This window comes from Passer domesticus, chromosome 6 (genome assembly GCF_036417665.1).
Source record: "Passer domesticus isolate bPasDom1 chromosome 6, bPasDom1.hap1, whole genome shotgun sequence".
NCBI lineage: Eukaryota > Metazoa > Chordata > Aves > Passeriformes > Passeridae > Passer > Passer domesticus.
The window spans coordinates 31,877,109-31,895,100 of record NC_087479.1 but is presented as its reverse complement, the minus strand read 5'-3'; the positions used below and the strand labels follow the sequence as shown (position 1 = coordinate 31,895,100).

Below are 17,992 nucleotides of genomic sequence, written 5' to 3'. Positions count from 1 at the left end.
CTACTCCCTAACATTCCCCTGAATATTATCTGTGAGACAGGAAAGTCCTCAATCTTACATGCTGACTCCATGCTGTGGAGGTGGACATGTTGGAGATGCAGGAATTATTCTGACAACTGCAGAGTTTGTGGGGGATTAACAGATTTTCTTCTCCAACATAGAATCATTTAGATTGCCAAAGACATCTTAGGTCATCGAGTCCAACCAGTAACCTGACTCTGCCAAGTCCACCACTAAACCATATCCCTAAGCATCACATCTCCCTGTCATTTAAATACTTCCAGGAATGGGGACTTCACCACTTCCTTGAGCAACCTGTTCCCATGCTTGACAATGCTTTTAGGAATTTTTTCCTAGTGCCTAAACCTCCCCTGGTGCAATTTGAGGCCATTTCCTCCTGTCACTTGTTACTTGTTTGAAAAGGCTGATCACCACATTGCTGCAACTTCTTTTCAGGTAGTTTCAAAGAACAATAAGGTCTCCCCTGAGCCTCCTTTTCTCCAGGCTAAAAAAATCCAGCTTCCTCAGCTGCTTCTTATGAGACTTGTACTCCAGACCTTTCATCACCTTCATTGCTGTTCTTGGAATGGGCAATCTGTTTGAAGCAGACTGGGATTCTGGGGCAACTGAAGACGGCCTGTGCACTTTCTGCCACAAGGCAGAGACCCTCTCAGGGCATCTTACATTCAAAGGAACAAGAACACTGTTGCTGAACTCAGGCTGTAATCCTGACTTTTCTGTCCGTGTTACCATTTCTAGTGTAGCACAGTAAATTGCCAGTAGATGGCACACCACAATAATTTTTTTTAAATGGTGCTGAAAGAACTATGCAGCACAATTTCTGTTAATTTTGAGCTTAATCATAGTAAAGCTCCTTGGGTAGGAGAGAGCTCAGTAAATGAGTTACCTGGCTGTGGCCTTTCACAGTACCTTTATGCTGAACTCTTCCATCTGTCTTCAGTTTGTGCATTCTCATAAATCTGCTCACTTGGCTAGGCATTTTGATTTCTTCTCACCGCTAATTAGTTTACCAGAAACCAAATAGGATGTAGCTATGAGTATTCCAATGCACGTGTAGCTCTTATTTATTCTTTGTGTCAGCAAGGATTACATCTTTGCTTCCACCGAACATTTGTGCACCAGCATTACTCATCTGGTGTGTTGAGTGTTGTTATCTGTGTACCTATATCCGGGGACTGACTCAAAGATTAGGGTAAGATTAGAAGCAGATGGCTGAAGGTGCTCCCTGCCTGTCTGGTCAAAGTCAACTCCTCTGCATAGTCATCCTGAGTCACGCACGAAACAGATTTTGGACTGCTGCTCTTTGTGGTCCAGTATGTGTCTGGTGTATTACAGTAACCCAGTGCCAATGACAAATCATCTTCATTTTCCAAAGCAAATATTTAAATACTAGCCAAGGTACTACTATTAGCTTTACGGAAAGAGAAGCTTTCAGAGCAATTGTACTGAAATGTTCCAAGGTGAATTAAAAGCTTTACTAATGGTGACCTGTAACCAAAGACACGTAGCAAGTTTTGCTAGCATTCTAACTGTGAAGAGGATTCATCAAAAATAACTTCTGCTACATTTTTTGCAAACCCCTTTTATCCTTGGGAGATTAAAAAACTCTGTTATTCCTTAAGAGTATCCAACAGTACTCCAAACCACTTCTTTGTATACAGCTGTGATGATCTTGGATTCTGACGGATTTAATAGGTTTCCTCTGCTTTTTCAGTTTGTATGTGAAACCAAAGGTGACAAGAATGTGGAGACAGATTTCAGTGTTACCAGTGTGATGGCATTACATTAATCTAGGCCTTGTCTTTGTTCAACCCATTAGGGACTGTCAGCTCTCATCCATCTGGCTGACAGCTCTGTGCCGTTCGTGACAGCTGTTTGAAGCAGCTCTGACAAAACCAAAATTTTGCTTGTGAGCAGGGGGGAACTTATGGGAAACTCGCAATTTTCCATGTTGTTGCAGCACAAGGAGTGAATTCATCAATGAAGCGACAACTACAAAATATGGAGGTCATTCTTGACTGCATTGTTTGGTTGTTTCCATTGATCTGAAACTGCAGCTTGGCAGTTTTATCTGTCTTTGGATGAGAGATCCACTTGAAATCAAACTGCAGAAACAACTTTGCTAATAGTAAAATTCCTTCTAGAATAAAAACAGGTAGCATCTCCCAGCTGATGTACTAATTATTCTGATAAATATATACCTTGATGTTTTTATGTGTTTCCATTTGTACTACTGTTATTCTGGGATTTGTTCTTTTTGCCTAGCAGACAAACACCCACATCATGATATAAAAATTGACAAAATAGCATTGTGCAATCCACTCAAGCTGCTGTTGTAGCTAATCTTAACCAGAAAAAGAAAAATTAATTTTTTTCTCAGTTATGTACACTTAAAAACATAGTAACATATATCTGTATGAAAGAGGAATTTTAATATGTAAAGAAACTACATGGTGAGAGGACAAGGGACTACTAACCTAACACTGAAAAGTGGGCATGCCAGTGCAGCTATTGCATAAGGCAAGATGTTGTTTAATTAACTTCTCAATTTGTTAACAGACATATAGAGAGAGAAGCTTCTTGGATTAGATTATGAAAGAACAAATAGGGGAGTCATTTTCTTTGGGGTCTCCAAGGATTTAAACCAAGAAATTTGTAGGTTATAAAAACAACTTATTAGGATTGGGAAATCCTTAAAACTGGAGGGTATTGAGGCACAGTTCCTTGAGGATATTTTTTAAAAGGTGCATTTTTACACTAACTGCATGATATGTCACTGTGATGACTATGGTGTTGTACTGAGTGTTGTCAGTAGCTTTAATATAAATGCTTCTGCTTAGTAGTTCTATTGGCAAGTATTTCTAACACTATTCACTTCTGGCATTCTTGGGTTTCCACCTGGAAACTCCTGCTGAAGTTTTAGGTGTTTGTGAGCTTATGTGACAGAAGAACATCACAGACCATGCATTTTCCTGATTTTCTCCAAAGTAGAGACAGCTCAAAGGTACTAATAGACAAATAATTAACAACATCCCAGTGACCTAGGACGACATATGCTTTTTAAATCATGCTTTGTATAATGCAGTAGCTTTATTATCAGATATTATCCGTCGGAGCAGGCGCATGCGCACGGCTCGCCGCGCTCCGGCCGCGGGGCGGGGCCATCGCGGCGCAGGCGCGGGGCGGGGCGGGCGGCGATGGCGGCGCGGGGCGGGAGCCTGTGCCTGGCGCTGCTCCTGCTCTCGGCGGCGCCGCTGCCCCGCGGCGCCCGCGGGTCGGAGCCCGTCGGGCCGGCGGAGCCGTCGGGCGGCGCGGGCCCCGGGGAGCGGTTTAAGATCGAGGGCCGGGCCGTGGTGCCCGGGGTGAAGCCGCAGGACTGGATCGCGGGGGCCCGGGTGCTGGTGGACGGGGAGGAGCACGTCGGCTTCCTGAAGTGAGCGGCGGGCGGGGCGGGGCGGGAGCGCGGGCGGCACGGCACGGCCCGGCCTGGCACGGCCCGGCACGGCAGGCCCCGGCGTCTCCCGGGCCGTGGGGCCCGCTCGCAGGCCCGGCCCGGCCCGGCCGTGAGATGGCGGGCGCGGGTCCTGCAGGGCTCGGCCGTGTCCCGGTCACGGGACCGTGCGCTCGCAGAAGCCCGAGCTGAGCAGCCGGCAGTGCTGTCAACGCCGGGCCCCTGCCTTGTAATGGGCTGGGACGGCCAGCCGTGCGGTGCCGTAGGGTTTGGCCTCAACCTCCGGCAGACGTGTCCGAGCGGATGACTCAGGTTGCTGGCCAAACCTTAGGAACGGAGTTTTAATTCAAACAAACAAACGAAACAAAACAGCAGCTGAAACAGAAACCCCAAACGCGTTTGCGCTGTGTGGAGGACCGTGTTCCTTCTCAGCTTCTGTTGTAAATTCTGCCACTTCTTGTTTAAGAAACTCACCTTGGCTAAGAATTTACCCGATGTGGAGATGTGTTTGGTCATGGTAGAAGTTACACTTTCAATTAGAAAGTTTCAATTAGAAGTTACAGTTGTAGTTAAGAGTATCTGTGAAAAACTTTACTGGTGAAAGCTAATTTAAGGGACGTGGCTTCATTCTTTCACGCATCACGCAAATGTAGCTGGAAGCTGTAAAGAATCATTATCTTACTAGACTCGGGTGGTACTGGATATATTCAGATAAGCAAAAGACCTAGCAAATATAAGATAGAAAATATTGTCAGAATTGCGAACTGAACTAATATAATTTCAAGAGTTGAAGTAAATTCTAAATTCATTGTGATTTTCAATACAATGTAATACATTGCTTTTAAAATACATATGAAAATGAGATTGCATGGAGTTAAGATATACCCTCATAAATATTAATAATTTTAAATTAATCCCTCTGCAATAGGAGTTAAACTTAACTTTGTCTATAGGTTCTGTCAATAGATTAACACAACAGATTCTGCTCTGCAGATCTTGTAGAATCCTGGCAGTGTAGCACCTGCTAAGCTGCAACAAACAAGTTGTGAGAGCCTGACATCATTTCTGGGAGCTGATGTAATAACTGCTGTCAGGTTGACAGATTTCTAAATGCTTAATTGAAACTCTAAATTTCTCAAATGCTTAACAAACTTAAAAACATTAAAAGGAAATTCCTAGGGAAATATCCTTAAAACAGTTGCAATATAAATAGTGTAAGCATTCTTGGTGATTCAAATCATCACATAAAGGTGGTAGGTCCTTAAGTGTTGTGCATGCTAGAGAGAGATGTGGTATGAAGGACATAATGACAAATTCTTTGGGAATTCACTTTTAGAGGGCTCATTTATTTGTTTTACTGCTGCATGTTTCTAATATATTAGGGTTTATTACATTTTTTGCCCTTTAAACAAATTCTTGTCTTAAATTTGCATCTTATTTTTAGGAAAAAAATCTTTCTTGCTGCTCTTAACAGGGTAGAGAACACTAGGGTTTTCTTATTGGGAACTTCTGGAAAGACATAGGAGGAAACTGTACCTTTAAGGCAACTAGTGTCGAAGCTTCCAAGTACCCTTTTACTAATATTTTCATTGAATATTCAAGTTTCATATTTTAAAATAAAAGCCACCTGTTTAAAAATCCTTTCTGTGTATGTGTTGAGAGCTCTTAGTTTCCTTATTGCTGTGATTGAGCTTTCCAGCGTGGGCTGGTCCTGAAGGGAGCAATTAGAAGTAAAAACCTCTATTTCTCAACAAAGGTACAAATTGCTATTTTTTGCATTGCAAATTGCCCTAGTACCAACCCACACTATGTAGGATGTCATTCTGGGGGGGTTTGCTTTCAGCAGAAGCACTAAAGCAAAGTAAACTTCATTGTATGTATTTCAGAGGGAGGAAGAAAGGTGTAAATTACTTCTGCCATCACTTGAATACGTGAAATATAACTTTTTTCAGATCTTATTTGGGCTGTTAAATTATTCCTCTAGCAATACAACACCTTGAGGGCACAACAAAATATTTAACCTGGCAGGGAATTTCCCCTCCTCTTGTGGCATGCATTGATCAACTTAAAGGTCTTGACATTGTAAGTGCTGACTGATTTAAATTTTCCTTTTGGTCATTGTGATTATATTAAGATTTGTAATATAAAATGACACAGCTTCTTCAAAAAAAAAAAAACCAAAAAAAACCAAACAACAGAGCACCCTGTCTTATATTCTGGAGCATACTGAAATGTTGTGGAACTCCCTGTTTTTTTCAGGACAGATGGAAGTTTTGTGGTTCATGATGTACCTTCAGGATCTTACGTAGTGGAAGTTATATCCCCTGCTCATAAATTTGAGCCCGTTCGAGTTGACATAACTTCAAAAGGCAAAATGAGGTGAGCCTTTCCTGATTTGCCTCTGTATTGATGAATTATGTGTGCCTGACAGCGCAGTACAAAAATTCATGGGAGCAGTGCTGTAGGTCTGATGTTCCATCTCAGACTGTATGAGTCAGCTTCTTTTAACATCACTTCTAGAAGCACGTTTCTCATATTCCAAAGTCTGATATCTTTCTTCCTATTTATGGCCTGAAATAAGAGAAAAGAGACTTTAAAAGTCCATCTACTATTTGCTTTTATTATTTTTTATGCAGCTATCCTGAAATAAAATCTAGGCATAAACTAGTTAACTGCTTTATTATTTTTGAACACTTTTTTTTTCCTTCTTCCCTTTTCCATTTATTTAATAAGTGTACTGTCAGGACTTGGCACAACAAAATTTTTAAATATTTCTGTTGCACCCCCATAGGGCACTTGTGACAGAAACTGGTTAATGCTAGCAGTTGCCAGTTGGCATTATTTCTATAGGATTGTTGGCTTGTTTTTATGTTGTGGCCAAACCACTCTTGACTGTAACTGTAGACTATTCAGTAATACAGAAAAATCTGTCTATTAAGGTAATTTTCATTTAATTGAAAATGCTTGTTGTAATTTTTCTTTGTTCAAGCACTGAGCATCTTAACTTTTAGGAATACAAGCATCAGTGTAAATACTCCTGCAGGATATTTAGGGGAGGTTTAAAATTGGAATCTCACAGAAAACAGTGCAAACAGTCTAATAATAATTAATATACTAATATTATAATATTATTATAATATATAATTATAATCATAATATAATAATGTTTGCACTTATAATAAGCTCAAAACAGATTGTTTGAGTGTAGGTTTTTCCAAACTTTATTGAATTTTAATTTTTATACTTTGTTAGTATCTTACTGGCAATAATTAATATGTAACAAATACAAAGATATTGACAAAATGTTGGGTATAACCTCACCCTTAGCACCGTTTGTGTATCTAAGGACTAGTAAGGTAACAAATTTGATGTTGAGTAAATTGCTGGGCTACATCTGCAGAGCAAAGTAGCAGGAGGCTTGGCATCTCTACCAGTCCAGTGGATAGAGACTATAATGAGGAATGCAGCTGGGGAGTCAGAGATGCATGAAAAACAATGATACTTGGGAAAAATGTCAACAGGGCTTTTCCAAGGGATGTACTGCCTTAAAAATGGTGGTAATAACTAGAAAGAGGAAACAGCATGTGGATGACAGATGTATTTGATAAGATCTACTTGAAAATCTGAAGGATTGAAGAAAATACATAGTCATAAGGTAGGAGGGAATTCTATAGATATAGATTCTATAGACAGTCTGTAGATGAGTATTTGGTGAAAAATTCATAAGGAGTAAATTATTTACGGACAGAACTCATCCCTGGAGTTGCACAAAGTGGATAAATATTCATAAACCTTGAAAAATGGGTCAAGAGTGACAAAGATGTTAGTACCGAGTAATTATCTGAATATTAGGCCCAAATGAAGAATACTAGTGATGAGCTATGGAAAAACCTTATGAAGTATTAAAGACTGAGATCAGTATTAATAAATGCAGAGTAATGCATTTATAGAAAAGGTATTAACTTTGTGAGTAGTTGATGTCCTGAGCAAACTGGTTAAACTACACTGTTCAGAGCTGGACCCTAAACAGCATCATTTTTCTTGCTCTTTTACAAGGTAACAAAAAATGGTTTGCTTTTTATTCCATCAAATATGTTGCTGAGAGAAATTAGCTTTTCAAAAGTGCTGCCTAGCTGACACTGCATAGCAGATGGTTTTGTTTGTAGTCTTCCATTAAAACTTGTTTGGATTTTTTAAAATCTTCTTTATTATTTGCCAAAGATTCTGTGTTTCATATTTTCAATTATTTACATTTTGCCTAATAGAGCAAGATATGTGAATTACATCAAACCCTCTGAAGTTGTCAGGCTGCCATACCCACTCCAGATGAAATCTTCTGGACCACCTTCATACTTTATAAAGAGAGAATCTTGGGGATGGACAGATTTCCTCATGAACCCTATGGTATGTACAGGCAACACACAAATACTGCAAGTATGCTAAGGATCCAAATACAGCTATTCATCAGAATAGTAAGAATAAAAACAATTGAGCAAAAATGTGCATTTTTCCTTTGCTATTCTGAGAGGATTGTTTTCTTGGATTTTATTTGCTTACAAATGGGAAGTTATTTTCTGACATTTTCTCCCCTATATACCACTGTTAATGTACCACTGAAAACAGCCTGTAGTCTCTTCCTTTAACAATGTGATGCTGTTCTAGTAGTGCAGAGATCAACATGTTGCAAAACTGTAATTGCCACAGGTGTAAGAGAGAACAACCACTGCCCCTATTGGTCCAACTTTGAAAACTGTTGTTTAAAGCACAATACTCCCTTGTCAGGTTTCATTCCTGACAAGTGTTACTGGCTTACTGTTTTAGAATGCAGGAGTTCTCGAGTTTGGCTGTTTAGTAGAGCTTCATTTTATTTTAGTAGGTCCTAAAAGTGTTTAGAGCAACAAGTAAGCTGAAGAGGTGTTTCCTGTTTTCTTTGTAGGTGATGATGATGGTTCTTCCATTACTGATATTTGTGCTTTTGCCTAAAGTTGTCAACACCAGTGATCCTGATATGAGGCGGGTAAGTACATTCAGTTGATGCATGTGGGGAGACCAAAGATAATGAGATTTCAAGGCACGGAAAAGTAATTTAAACAGAACTGTACTTTAAAGGAAGCTTAATGGGCATAATTTATTCAGCTAATAGAGTGTTGCTGTTTTAGCAATGAGTCAATAAGTGTCAGGTGTGTTGAGGAGGGTGTGGTGTGGGGTTCTCTTGTGCTTCAGCCTGAACCGTGGTTGACTACGCTGTTAAATCCAAATGTCACACTACTGTATGTAATAGAGAGTCTTAATGTAGTCATTAAATTATCTGATTTATTGTCCTTTCATCATGCAAAATACTGAATTGCAGAAGGCTAGGACAAAATGGAGATTCAAGGTGTTTGCTAAATCTTTTATTTTTACAAGTATTATTTGTCTGTCATGGGTGGCTGCTTTTTGAAGGCTTGGATAACTAAACACTCCTTTTTCTGTAAATGACCACTGTCTTCAGTAGTACATTATAGGTGACAGAGTAATTTTTTTTTAATAAGTGATACCTTTAAAAAGACTGTCAGACCTGTATAATGCTGTTTTGGCTATAATTTTGATTAAAAAAACAGATACAGAGATATGCTAGGCATTCATGACATGTTCTTCAAACCAAGCTGAACTCTGGAAGTCGAATTTTTTTAAAAAAAATCACATATTCCTTACTTTTTTCAATGATCTGACACTGCTTATAGACGGGCTGTTCTGATGGTAAAACTGTCAAAATTTCTGATGATTTAGTTCTTACCAGATAACTGATATGACTTCTTAAGGAGAAATGTTTAAGTTGGAAGAATTTTGCTTATAATTTAACTTATCTTTGAAGAGTAGGAAAAAGTTGTTTTTAAGAACTAAATTGTAATGACATTCTCTAGATGATCATGTATTAAATTGTTAAGTGTTAACTTGTAGAGTATATGGAGGTTTTATCACGTTTTTCAAATTAGCTTGTTTTTTCCTTCTGGAATCAGCACAGTACTAGTTTGTGTATACATATATATTAAAATCCTTTTTTTCCTGAAGGAATGAGAATTCAGCTGCAGTACTCTAGTAGCTTGGTGTCAGAAAGTAGGGCAATAAAAATACCTAATCCCTTCAAACAGCATCAAAAATTCATTAATTTGCTATAAATAATACTGTTTTGAAAAACAAAAGTGTGACTTCTGTGAGAACACATATCTGAGTATCTAAACAATAGCCTAAATTTTAATATGGAGAAAAGTAATGCTGAAAAGAAGTAATTTGTATTTTTAGATTTTTTTTTATCAGATTATTGCCTTGTAAGACTGCTTAAGACATGGTTACCATTTTCCATGCATTGCTGCTTTTACTTTTGGGGTTTTATGTTTCTGTGTGTAGCTGGGTGTTTTTGGCTGTGGTTGCATAAAACTATGTAGTAGTATGTATCCTGGAGGACTACAAAAAGTAAAACAGCATTTGGGAAAATTTGGTATCTTTCTCATACAGTCTTTCAACTGATGCCTTAGATACAGCCAGAATTGTTACAAGGTATTAAGATTATGTGATCTTTTCATGCAGGAAATGGAGCAGTCAATGAACATGCTGAATTCCAACCATGAGCTGCCAGATGTGTCTGAGTTCATGACAAGACTTTTCTCTTCAAAATCTTCCAGCAAGTCTGGTGGTAGCAGCAGTAAAGCAGGGAAAAGTAGTTCTGGGAAAAGGAGGTAGTTAAGTCTTCCTCCTAAGTCTGAGTTTGCACAGCTATTTGTTATCATATGGTGTCATGTTTATTTGTCTTGAAAGATCAAAAAGCCACTGCTGTAAACTTTAACCAGGCACAACATACATTATGCTACGAGAGTGGTTTGTAGCTTTTTTTTAGATTGTATAAGCTGTTTTGTACTTCACAGTAAGCAAAAGATGACATGGCTTCAATACTGTATCTGTATAAAGTTATTGATGATACTGAATTAACTATATTATTCTGTAGAGAATTCAAATAAATTATACAATGTGCTTCACAGTAATAAATGTCTTAAGATAATGTATAAAAATTTTTAAAAGGTAATAGAAGTGGAGTTCAGTTTTAAGATATCTTTAATGTTTTACACTTGTTGAGTTCTGAAAAGAACAAATCATTCTTTCAAAATAGAGTTGTGAGTTTACCAGGTAAGTAATTTGCCGTATCAGCTTGTCACATGTTACATACAAAATAATTTCATTTTAAGCTGCTTGCTGTCTGTACAGTAAGGTTGGAAGGGACCACAGGGGGTCCTCTGGTCTGATCTCCCATTCAGGGTCATCCTAGAGCACAGGATTGCATCCCGGTGGTTCTTAGACATCTTCAGTGAGGGAGACTCCACAACCTCTGTGGGCATTCTTTAGTTCAAAGATTTTCCACTACATATTGTCCAGTTTTACTCTGATCTGCTTTCTGCTAAAAACTCTTTGGCAGGAAAGCAAAGTATCTTGCATGAGGATGACTTGAATCTTTCTTTTCTAAATTACATGTATCACTTCTGAAACACTGGGACTTCTTACTGTTTTTATGTGTGCTGTGCTTTCAACTTAGCAGTGGAAAGATTTGAGGCCAAACACAGAATTTTAAATGAAGTTCAAATTAACTAACTTTAAAATGAAAAGAAAGAACTTAAGGTGTAGTAGGAAGCTAAATTCTGCTCATCTTATAAATTACATTCCAAAGTATATGGCTCTCAAGGAATGCTAAGTCACTGGCAGAACTTTGTTCTTCAAGCATGCCTGTATATCTCTTAAGCAGTATCTTTTCAAGCTATCCAGAGAAAAGTTGAAAAAACTGATTGTTTTTTACTAGTTGAACATTTGCACATTAAAATGACAGCAATACTTGCCAAACCCTATTAGCAACAGTCCTTTTTCTTGTTTTCATCGCAAATGCTGTTCTTTACAGTTGGTAACTTCTTAGGTAACAGGGTCAATGCAGCATAGGTAATGTATATCTGCTTCCAAAAACGGTATTTAACATCCACTTACAACACATCTGAAACAAAATCAATTCTAGTGCATGTATTTGTTCTGCCTTACAGAGAAGAGGGCTATAAATTTTCTTAGAACACATATTTAGAAGTTTTGCTGGGAAACATAAAAGTTGCAAAAGACTAAATACTCATTAGTAAGATTAAGTCACTTTTTGAGGTGTTGGAGAATAAATAACCCCGTGTTTTCTGTGGACAGTGAAAGATTTCACTCTGCAAAGTAAGCTGCACATTTTTGCTCTCTCTTTGATTTGCTGGAATGGTTTTTTTGTTTCACATACTAAGTAAAATATTTTCAGTAGAGACAAGTAAGATATTTGGATATCCTTCCTTGAAGGATCTACTGAAATAAGTGTCAAGGTGCATTGATGAAGAAAAAAAAACAAACTATAAAAAAACCCACCTCTTCCAGCAGTATCTTATGAAAATATTATATGAAAAACTGCAATTTTTTGAAGATGGAGCAATTAACATTGTTACTGTGCTATCCTAGAAAGTACAAGCAATGAGTTACTTTTGTTTAACAGTAATTGAAATAACAATTGAATTGCATTAGCTTATAATTAATTACATATGATTATATATTACGCATTTTTTCATGTTAGGAACATGGAAAAATTCCAAAGGTAAGAACTAATATTTTTGCCTTCTTTTGTGGTGTCTGTTCACACTCTTGATTTGTCTTCAAGGGAGAATGGAGAATTCAGGCCATGAAAAAATGGAAGTCCTTGTAAGAGTTCAGAGTGCAAAAGTTCACAGGAATTGTAAAGACTGTAGTAAAACTTTAGAAGGAGCACATGGAATATTCCACACTTCTCTTTTTCTTAGGACTTTGTATATGAAGGTTGAGGCAGTTCCTTTGTGCATCAGGATCAGATGCAATGTCTGCTCTCAGAAACCTGTTACCAGAAAAATCCAAGCCCCAAAATCTTGTACGTTATTCACCTCCTTTTAAGACACCTTTGTTATAAAGCAGTTTGTAAAAAGTCTGTTAGTCTGCTGCTGAACTACTGCAAGTAAAATATTTTTTTTCATTTTAGAGCTGGAATCTGTGTCAAGTGAGCAGAGATGTTCTAGCCAGAGTGCATTGGTCACTGGTCAGTTGGTCATTGTTGTAGTTTAAGCTCATCCAATAGCCCAGCCCCACGCAGCTGCTCACTCAATTCCCCCGGTGGGATGGGGAGGAGAGTCAGAAGGGTAAAACAACATTTGTGGGTCAAGATAAAGGCAGTTTACTAGGGAAAGCAAAATCTGCACACACAAAGCAAAACAAAGAATTCATAACTTCCCATGGGCAGGCAGGTGTTCAGACAACAGGGCTCCAGCACACCTAATGCATACTTGGGAAGACAAAGTCATCACTCCACATATCCCACTCTTCTTCCCCCAAGTCTGTATGCAGAGGAGGGTGACTAATGGTCTGGATAATCCATTTGGTCATTGGGGGTCAGCTGTCCTGGCTGTGTCACCTCCCACAAGGGATGTGCACAGTCCCTGTCTCACAACCCTTGTGGAGTTGTGCAACCCCCACGTCCCTTGCTTGTAGGGGGGGCCTCAGCTCTGTGGAACACTGTTCATCAGTAATGAACATTCTCAGGGTTATCAGCAGTGTTCCCAGCAGAAGTCCTCGGCATGGCCCCACACTAGCCACTGTGAAGGTTTTAACTACCACAGTCAAAACCAGCACAGTCAATTAAAGCTGTAATGTGGCCTTGGAATATCATAAATGCCACTAGGCAAAGTTTGCTTGATCCTGAAGCAGTTAAAATGCAAGTCTGAATTTCAGCAGAAAATAAATATTTGCTGTAGTTCAGTTCTATTTTCTTATTTACAGATTTTTAGGAGTCAGTCTTCTGTGTTAGGTCTGGTATCTCCATTTTCAAAAAAACCAACATAGCTGCATTTTGGTGGGGCTTCTTGAGATAAAATAAGGCAGACTTATTTTGATAAAATTGAAGTGACTGATACCTCAGAGCAGAAATTAAAGATTTACCTGGACTATAGACAGGCTGATTTCCTTATTGCCAAAAGGAGGAAGACAGGCTTCCTCAGCTTGGACTGGATAACCCTGCTGCCTTCTGAGTACAAGTTCCGGTACTTCTCAGGCTTTGTCGTGCATTGATTTAACAAGCAAAATTGGTTCATCAGTCTGCTGGAATTCTGTTATGTTTTAGGAAGTTAAATCAGCTCACAGAAGGATTAAAGAAATCCCAGAGACAGCAGAAAGTAAGCAACAGAAACATTCAGTCAGAGGCAGGAATTCTCTGTTCCTGGCAGTGAGCTCACTGCATCTTAAGGATTTGTTGCTGAAGAGCTCATTTAGCCACATTCTGAATCAGTGGGCTGCGGAGTTTATGACAAGCCTTGTAGAAGGAAGAGGAGACATATTTTGCTGAAGTCTGTTTTAGCTATTAGTCACTTGAGATGATCTGGAAGGTGTTTGGAACAGTTTGAAATAATTTTACCAATTGCATCATTGAAGATGCTCACATTCTATGCGTATAAGGAAGAAATATAATGTACAGCTATCTCCCCTTTGTTTTAAACAAAAAAAAATTGTTGGTGCTGTTTATCTTTCTGATGCAGTGGGGGTGCTCATGGCTCCATAAGTGGGGTGTGTATTGCTTCAGAGAGACAGGCTGGCTTGTGATTAAGGCTTGTATTTGTGAAGAGAGCTTTAGTATCAAGTCTCTTGAGTTGGAATGCAACTGTCAGACGGTACAAAACATCTATTATTTCTATTTCAAATTCTTGTGTATGACTTATGAGAAGCTCAGCTCATAAAAGTAATTGTGAAGACAAATTTAGTAATGAGTATTGGGTACTCAGATAGTGTGGCAATGAACTTAATAAAAAAAATCCGGTATGTAATCTTGTTAAAGAGTACCTTTGTTCAGCATTATTGTGTAGATGTTTATATTTATCTGTGAAAGCAACCCTTTTTAAGTAACTGCATGTCAAGATTTCAAAAACAATCTAGGCAATTTAACTACGTACCATTTTCCAACTTACTGAAAAGTGTATTAAATAACTAAAATCTATTTAAACATCTCCACATGGGTGTTAATGTACCCTTAATTGCATAGAGGTCAAGTGTGATCAGTAGCTCAAAGAGAGCAAAGTTTGTTTTACAGTTTGATAAAAGGACCCTAGGCTAACAGCGATAAAAGTATCTTAAAGTACTAAAGTGATTAAATTTTCATATTTAAGACATCTCTGACCTTAATTTTGTTGCTATTGGTAGTTACTAGATAGTGAATTTGTATTCCTACAATTTTATGTTTCATTTGACACTTATTTCTTTTAAGAAAATAAACAGTATAAAATAAACAGTAATGAACCCTTAGTGGTTTTCATTCTGGTGTGTCAGAATAAAATATGAATATATATGGCTATATGTTGTGCTAATTTAACAAACTGAAGGAAAATGTGTTTACCTCTACTGTTGATGGGCTAAGGAATACAGAAAGAAATTTTAAATTTCAAATCCATGGAAAAGCAGATTTATTGAACAATGTTAAAAGGTTGAAAAGATTACATATGTACATTTTGCACATTCTTAGGCAGTAGAAGCACAAGAGGTGGTGGTCCACAGGGCATTTGGAAGGTCCAAACCAGGAACTGTCACAGAGGCCAGCTTGGCAGGAGGAACCCCTGTGCGTGCTGTGGTCTCCAAAACAGAGCTCGGAGACACTGTGGTTCAGGAGTCATTTATTGCCCCTGCTAACTTTGCTACCATATCCAGGAATTACTGGGAGGGGAGGGACGGTGTTGTTATTAGGCACATTCAAAAAATGTATTGACAGATATTGCAGAAGCTTTATACTATAAATCAGCAGATTCCCATGTCCAGGGAAGTTCTCTGGCAGTGTTTCATTTAGTAAGATACTTGAAGCCATAATTAATTGTAAGGAGAAAAATTTGGAGAAAGCCCCCAAAGGCAGAAGAAAATTTATATATTTCTGTCATGGCATATTTAACTCAAATATTAAGGTTTGAAAAAAATTGTAGCTGGAAGATGTTTCCGTGATGTTCTACAGACATTGTTTTCTAGGTGAATGTAATGTTTTCTAGTGTTGGAAGTGACAAGTGAGCAAATGAACTGTAGTCACAGCCTTTAGGAGAGCACTGACTTCGTTGCCTATTTGATATTTGCCTATTACCCATGTGAGTGAAGAAAAAGCAGTTATCCCATGTTTCCATCTGGGAAAGATTGCTATAGCATTCAAAAGATGAAGTTCATCAGTCTTTCCCTCCATCACTATATAAAAGCTGTCACTCATTTAAGGCTCTTCCCCAAGTGGTAAAATCTAGCCAGTTTTCCCCCCCTCAGTGCAGGGTTCATTCTGATTAATAGTCATCTAATAAATACATTATTACACTTTGAGTTCTAAAAAGCAATCAGTATTGACAGTGAAAAAAAAATAGAATTTTAAAGAATCTTACTTCTTTCATAATTTCAGTGGCTTTAAAGACACTTAGACCTTAGATCTTAATGACTATTTTGAACATTATACTGTTACATTATCTGGTAATTCAGGCGTATATTAATACAGCATTCAGGGAGCTTTTAGTCAGAAAATTGTCTGTAGGAATAGTATTTAGTCTATTTTCAAATTGAGCTAGTGAAAGCTTCTCGAGGTCATAAATAGGCTGAGGCACTTTAATTTATTTTATTTCTTCATTTCAAAAGCCATAAAGGATTATTCATCCTCTTTCATAATAAATATTGATTTTTCAGGAAAACCAGTTCACTTTTGAAATTACAAGGTTATTCCTTCAATTATGCTGTCAGTAACCTTTATGTAATATCTTGTTTCTAATAAGGCTATAAAGATTTAATGACAGAATAATTTTCTGCAGAAAAACAAGTGGAACTTTAACTAGTTGGCTCATTTACTGATGATGCACAAAACACCACAGTTAGGATAATTTGTGTTATGTGTTTGGTTCTGCATGGCTGGTAGGAATAAAAATTTATTAAAGACTGTCATTTGGTCAAGGGCAAAAGGTAGTGAATATGCAACAGAAAGTCCTTTTGTGGCATTTTCCAAACAAAACTGAATTTTCAAATGATTCTCTTAATTTGAATACAAACATTTAAAAAGTAACATAACAGGTGGTGAAAAAGCACAGCAAGTAAAAAAGGAAACAGATCTTTAAAAGGAACATTTTTTCTGGTTGAAATATTAGAATGTTCTCCTAAGAAGTTCTCTGGGGTCTTTAGGGGTCTACTTGCTGTCTGGCACACACAGGTGTGAGTTTTCCATTGTGTTTCAGAATGAAGATTAGGGCACCCAAGCTCACAGTCTGGGGTGCAGGGCACAGGACTGCTGTTTACCATGCAGATGCATGAAGAATCCAGTTAAATACTTGGAACTAATACTTGCCATTCCTGGGGCCAGAACAGAATAAGACTTGGAACAAATTTCTGGCAGTAGGGAGGAGTGTTTCTTTTTCTACCAGTTTGTTTTCTCAGTCATCTATGGATGTGGTAAGAATGCTTCATCTTGGCAGGTGAGAAATGCATAAGCTGAATTAATAAATAGTGCCCAAATATAGTGGACACTACATAGTGAGGTCAAACTTCCTAATGAACCTGTATTTTCTCTCTTAGAACAAGGAGGAGCTCAGAGGAGAGGTGGAACAGTTACTAAAAGTTACTGAAAGACAGGCTTGTCCTGGAATAAGTACTGCATCCATCATCATATTTACCAAAAGTGATGGGAACTGAACCATGATGTTATTCCCAGGTTTGTGATTAAATGTTTACTTCATAAAAATAATACCCCTACCTGTAGCTTTGTAAGGGTCCCCCACATTAGACATGAGCATCTACAGACAATCAGTAGAGGTTCCTAGAGGAACCTTTTCCTGAAATCCTCTCATTTTTGGTTTTTAATTGTAGTGTTGATACTCCCTCTTTTCTTTTGGTTTGTTTTTCTGCTACTTCTATTCACATGGTATTTGCACAGAATTTTTTCACTTTCCTTTTGCCCTTCATTTTTATAAAGACTACAAGAGTCTTGTTATTGCAGCTCTATTGAGCTGGTGCTGGCAGAAATAATTGTGTACATCACTTGTTCTTTCAAGTGTTTCACTGGTAGCAACCAATTATTTCTATCACCAGGTAGCTGACTAATGGTGGAGAGGTCATTTGTCCTGGAAAGACCTGATCAAACTGCTGTGCTTTCTTTGTAATATGTATAAAACTTACTTTATTGTTAGAATTGGTTTTTTGTTCTTTTTTTTTTTCCACAAAAAGTGTAAGGGTACACCGAGAAGAGTATTAGAAGGATTTTACAGAATCCAACACAGTTCACTGCAAATACAAGAGTTTAACATAATGCTCTGTTTACAGCTATTTCATGGAGAAAAAAAGATGATTGAATAAAATGTCCAGAGGATCTGGATGGGTTTTCATGAAAAATCAGTCTTAAATCCCATTAACTAATACCAAAAGTCATCTGCTACTTTCAACCCACTTCATCAGTATCACATCGTAAAGAAACAA

At 38.0% G+C, this 17,992-nt stretch overlaps 1 protein-coding gene across 1 annotated transcript; it reads left to right on the top strand.

The window, feature by feature from the left end:
• Window positions 1-3,139: 3,139 nt before the first annotated feature.
• Window positions 3,140-14,814, top strand: EMC7 (ER membrane protein complex subunit 7). The gene is made up of 5 exons (XM_064424180.1): window positions 3,140-3,454; window positions 5,732-5,851; window positions 7,738-7,876; window positions 8,409-8,489; window positions 10,040-14,814. Exons 1-5 carry the CDS (start codon window positions 3,219-3,221, stop codon window positions 10,190-10,192), a joined length of 729 nt encoding a protein of 242 aa, XP_064280250.1. The 5' UTR covers window positions 3,140-3,218; the 3' UTR covers window positions 10,193-14,814.
• Window positions 14,815-17,992: the final 3,178 nt, after the last annotated feature.

Coding starts and splice junctions, on each gene's coding strand:
- EMC7 (XM_064424180.1), top strand. CDS start 3,219: ATGGCGGCGCGGGGCGGGAGCCTGTGCCTGGCGCTGCTCCTGCTCTCG. Junction 5,852..7,737: donor ACTTCAAAAGGCAAAATGAG/GTGAGCCTTTCC, acceptor TTTGCCTAATAG/AGCAAGATATGTGAATTACA. Junction 7,877..8,408: donor ATTTCCTCATGAACCCTATG/GTATGTACAGGC, acceptor TTTTCTTTGTAG/GTGATGATGATGGTTCTTCC.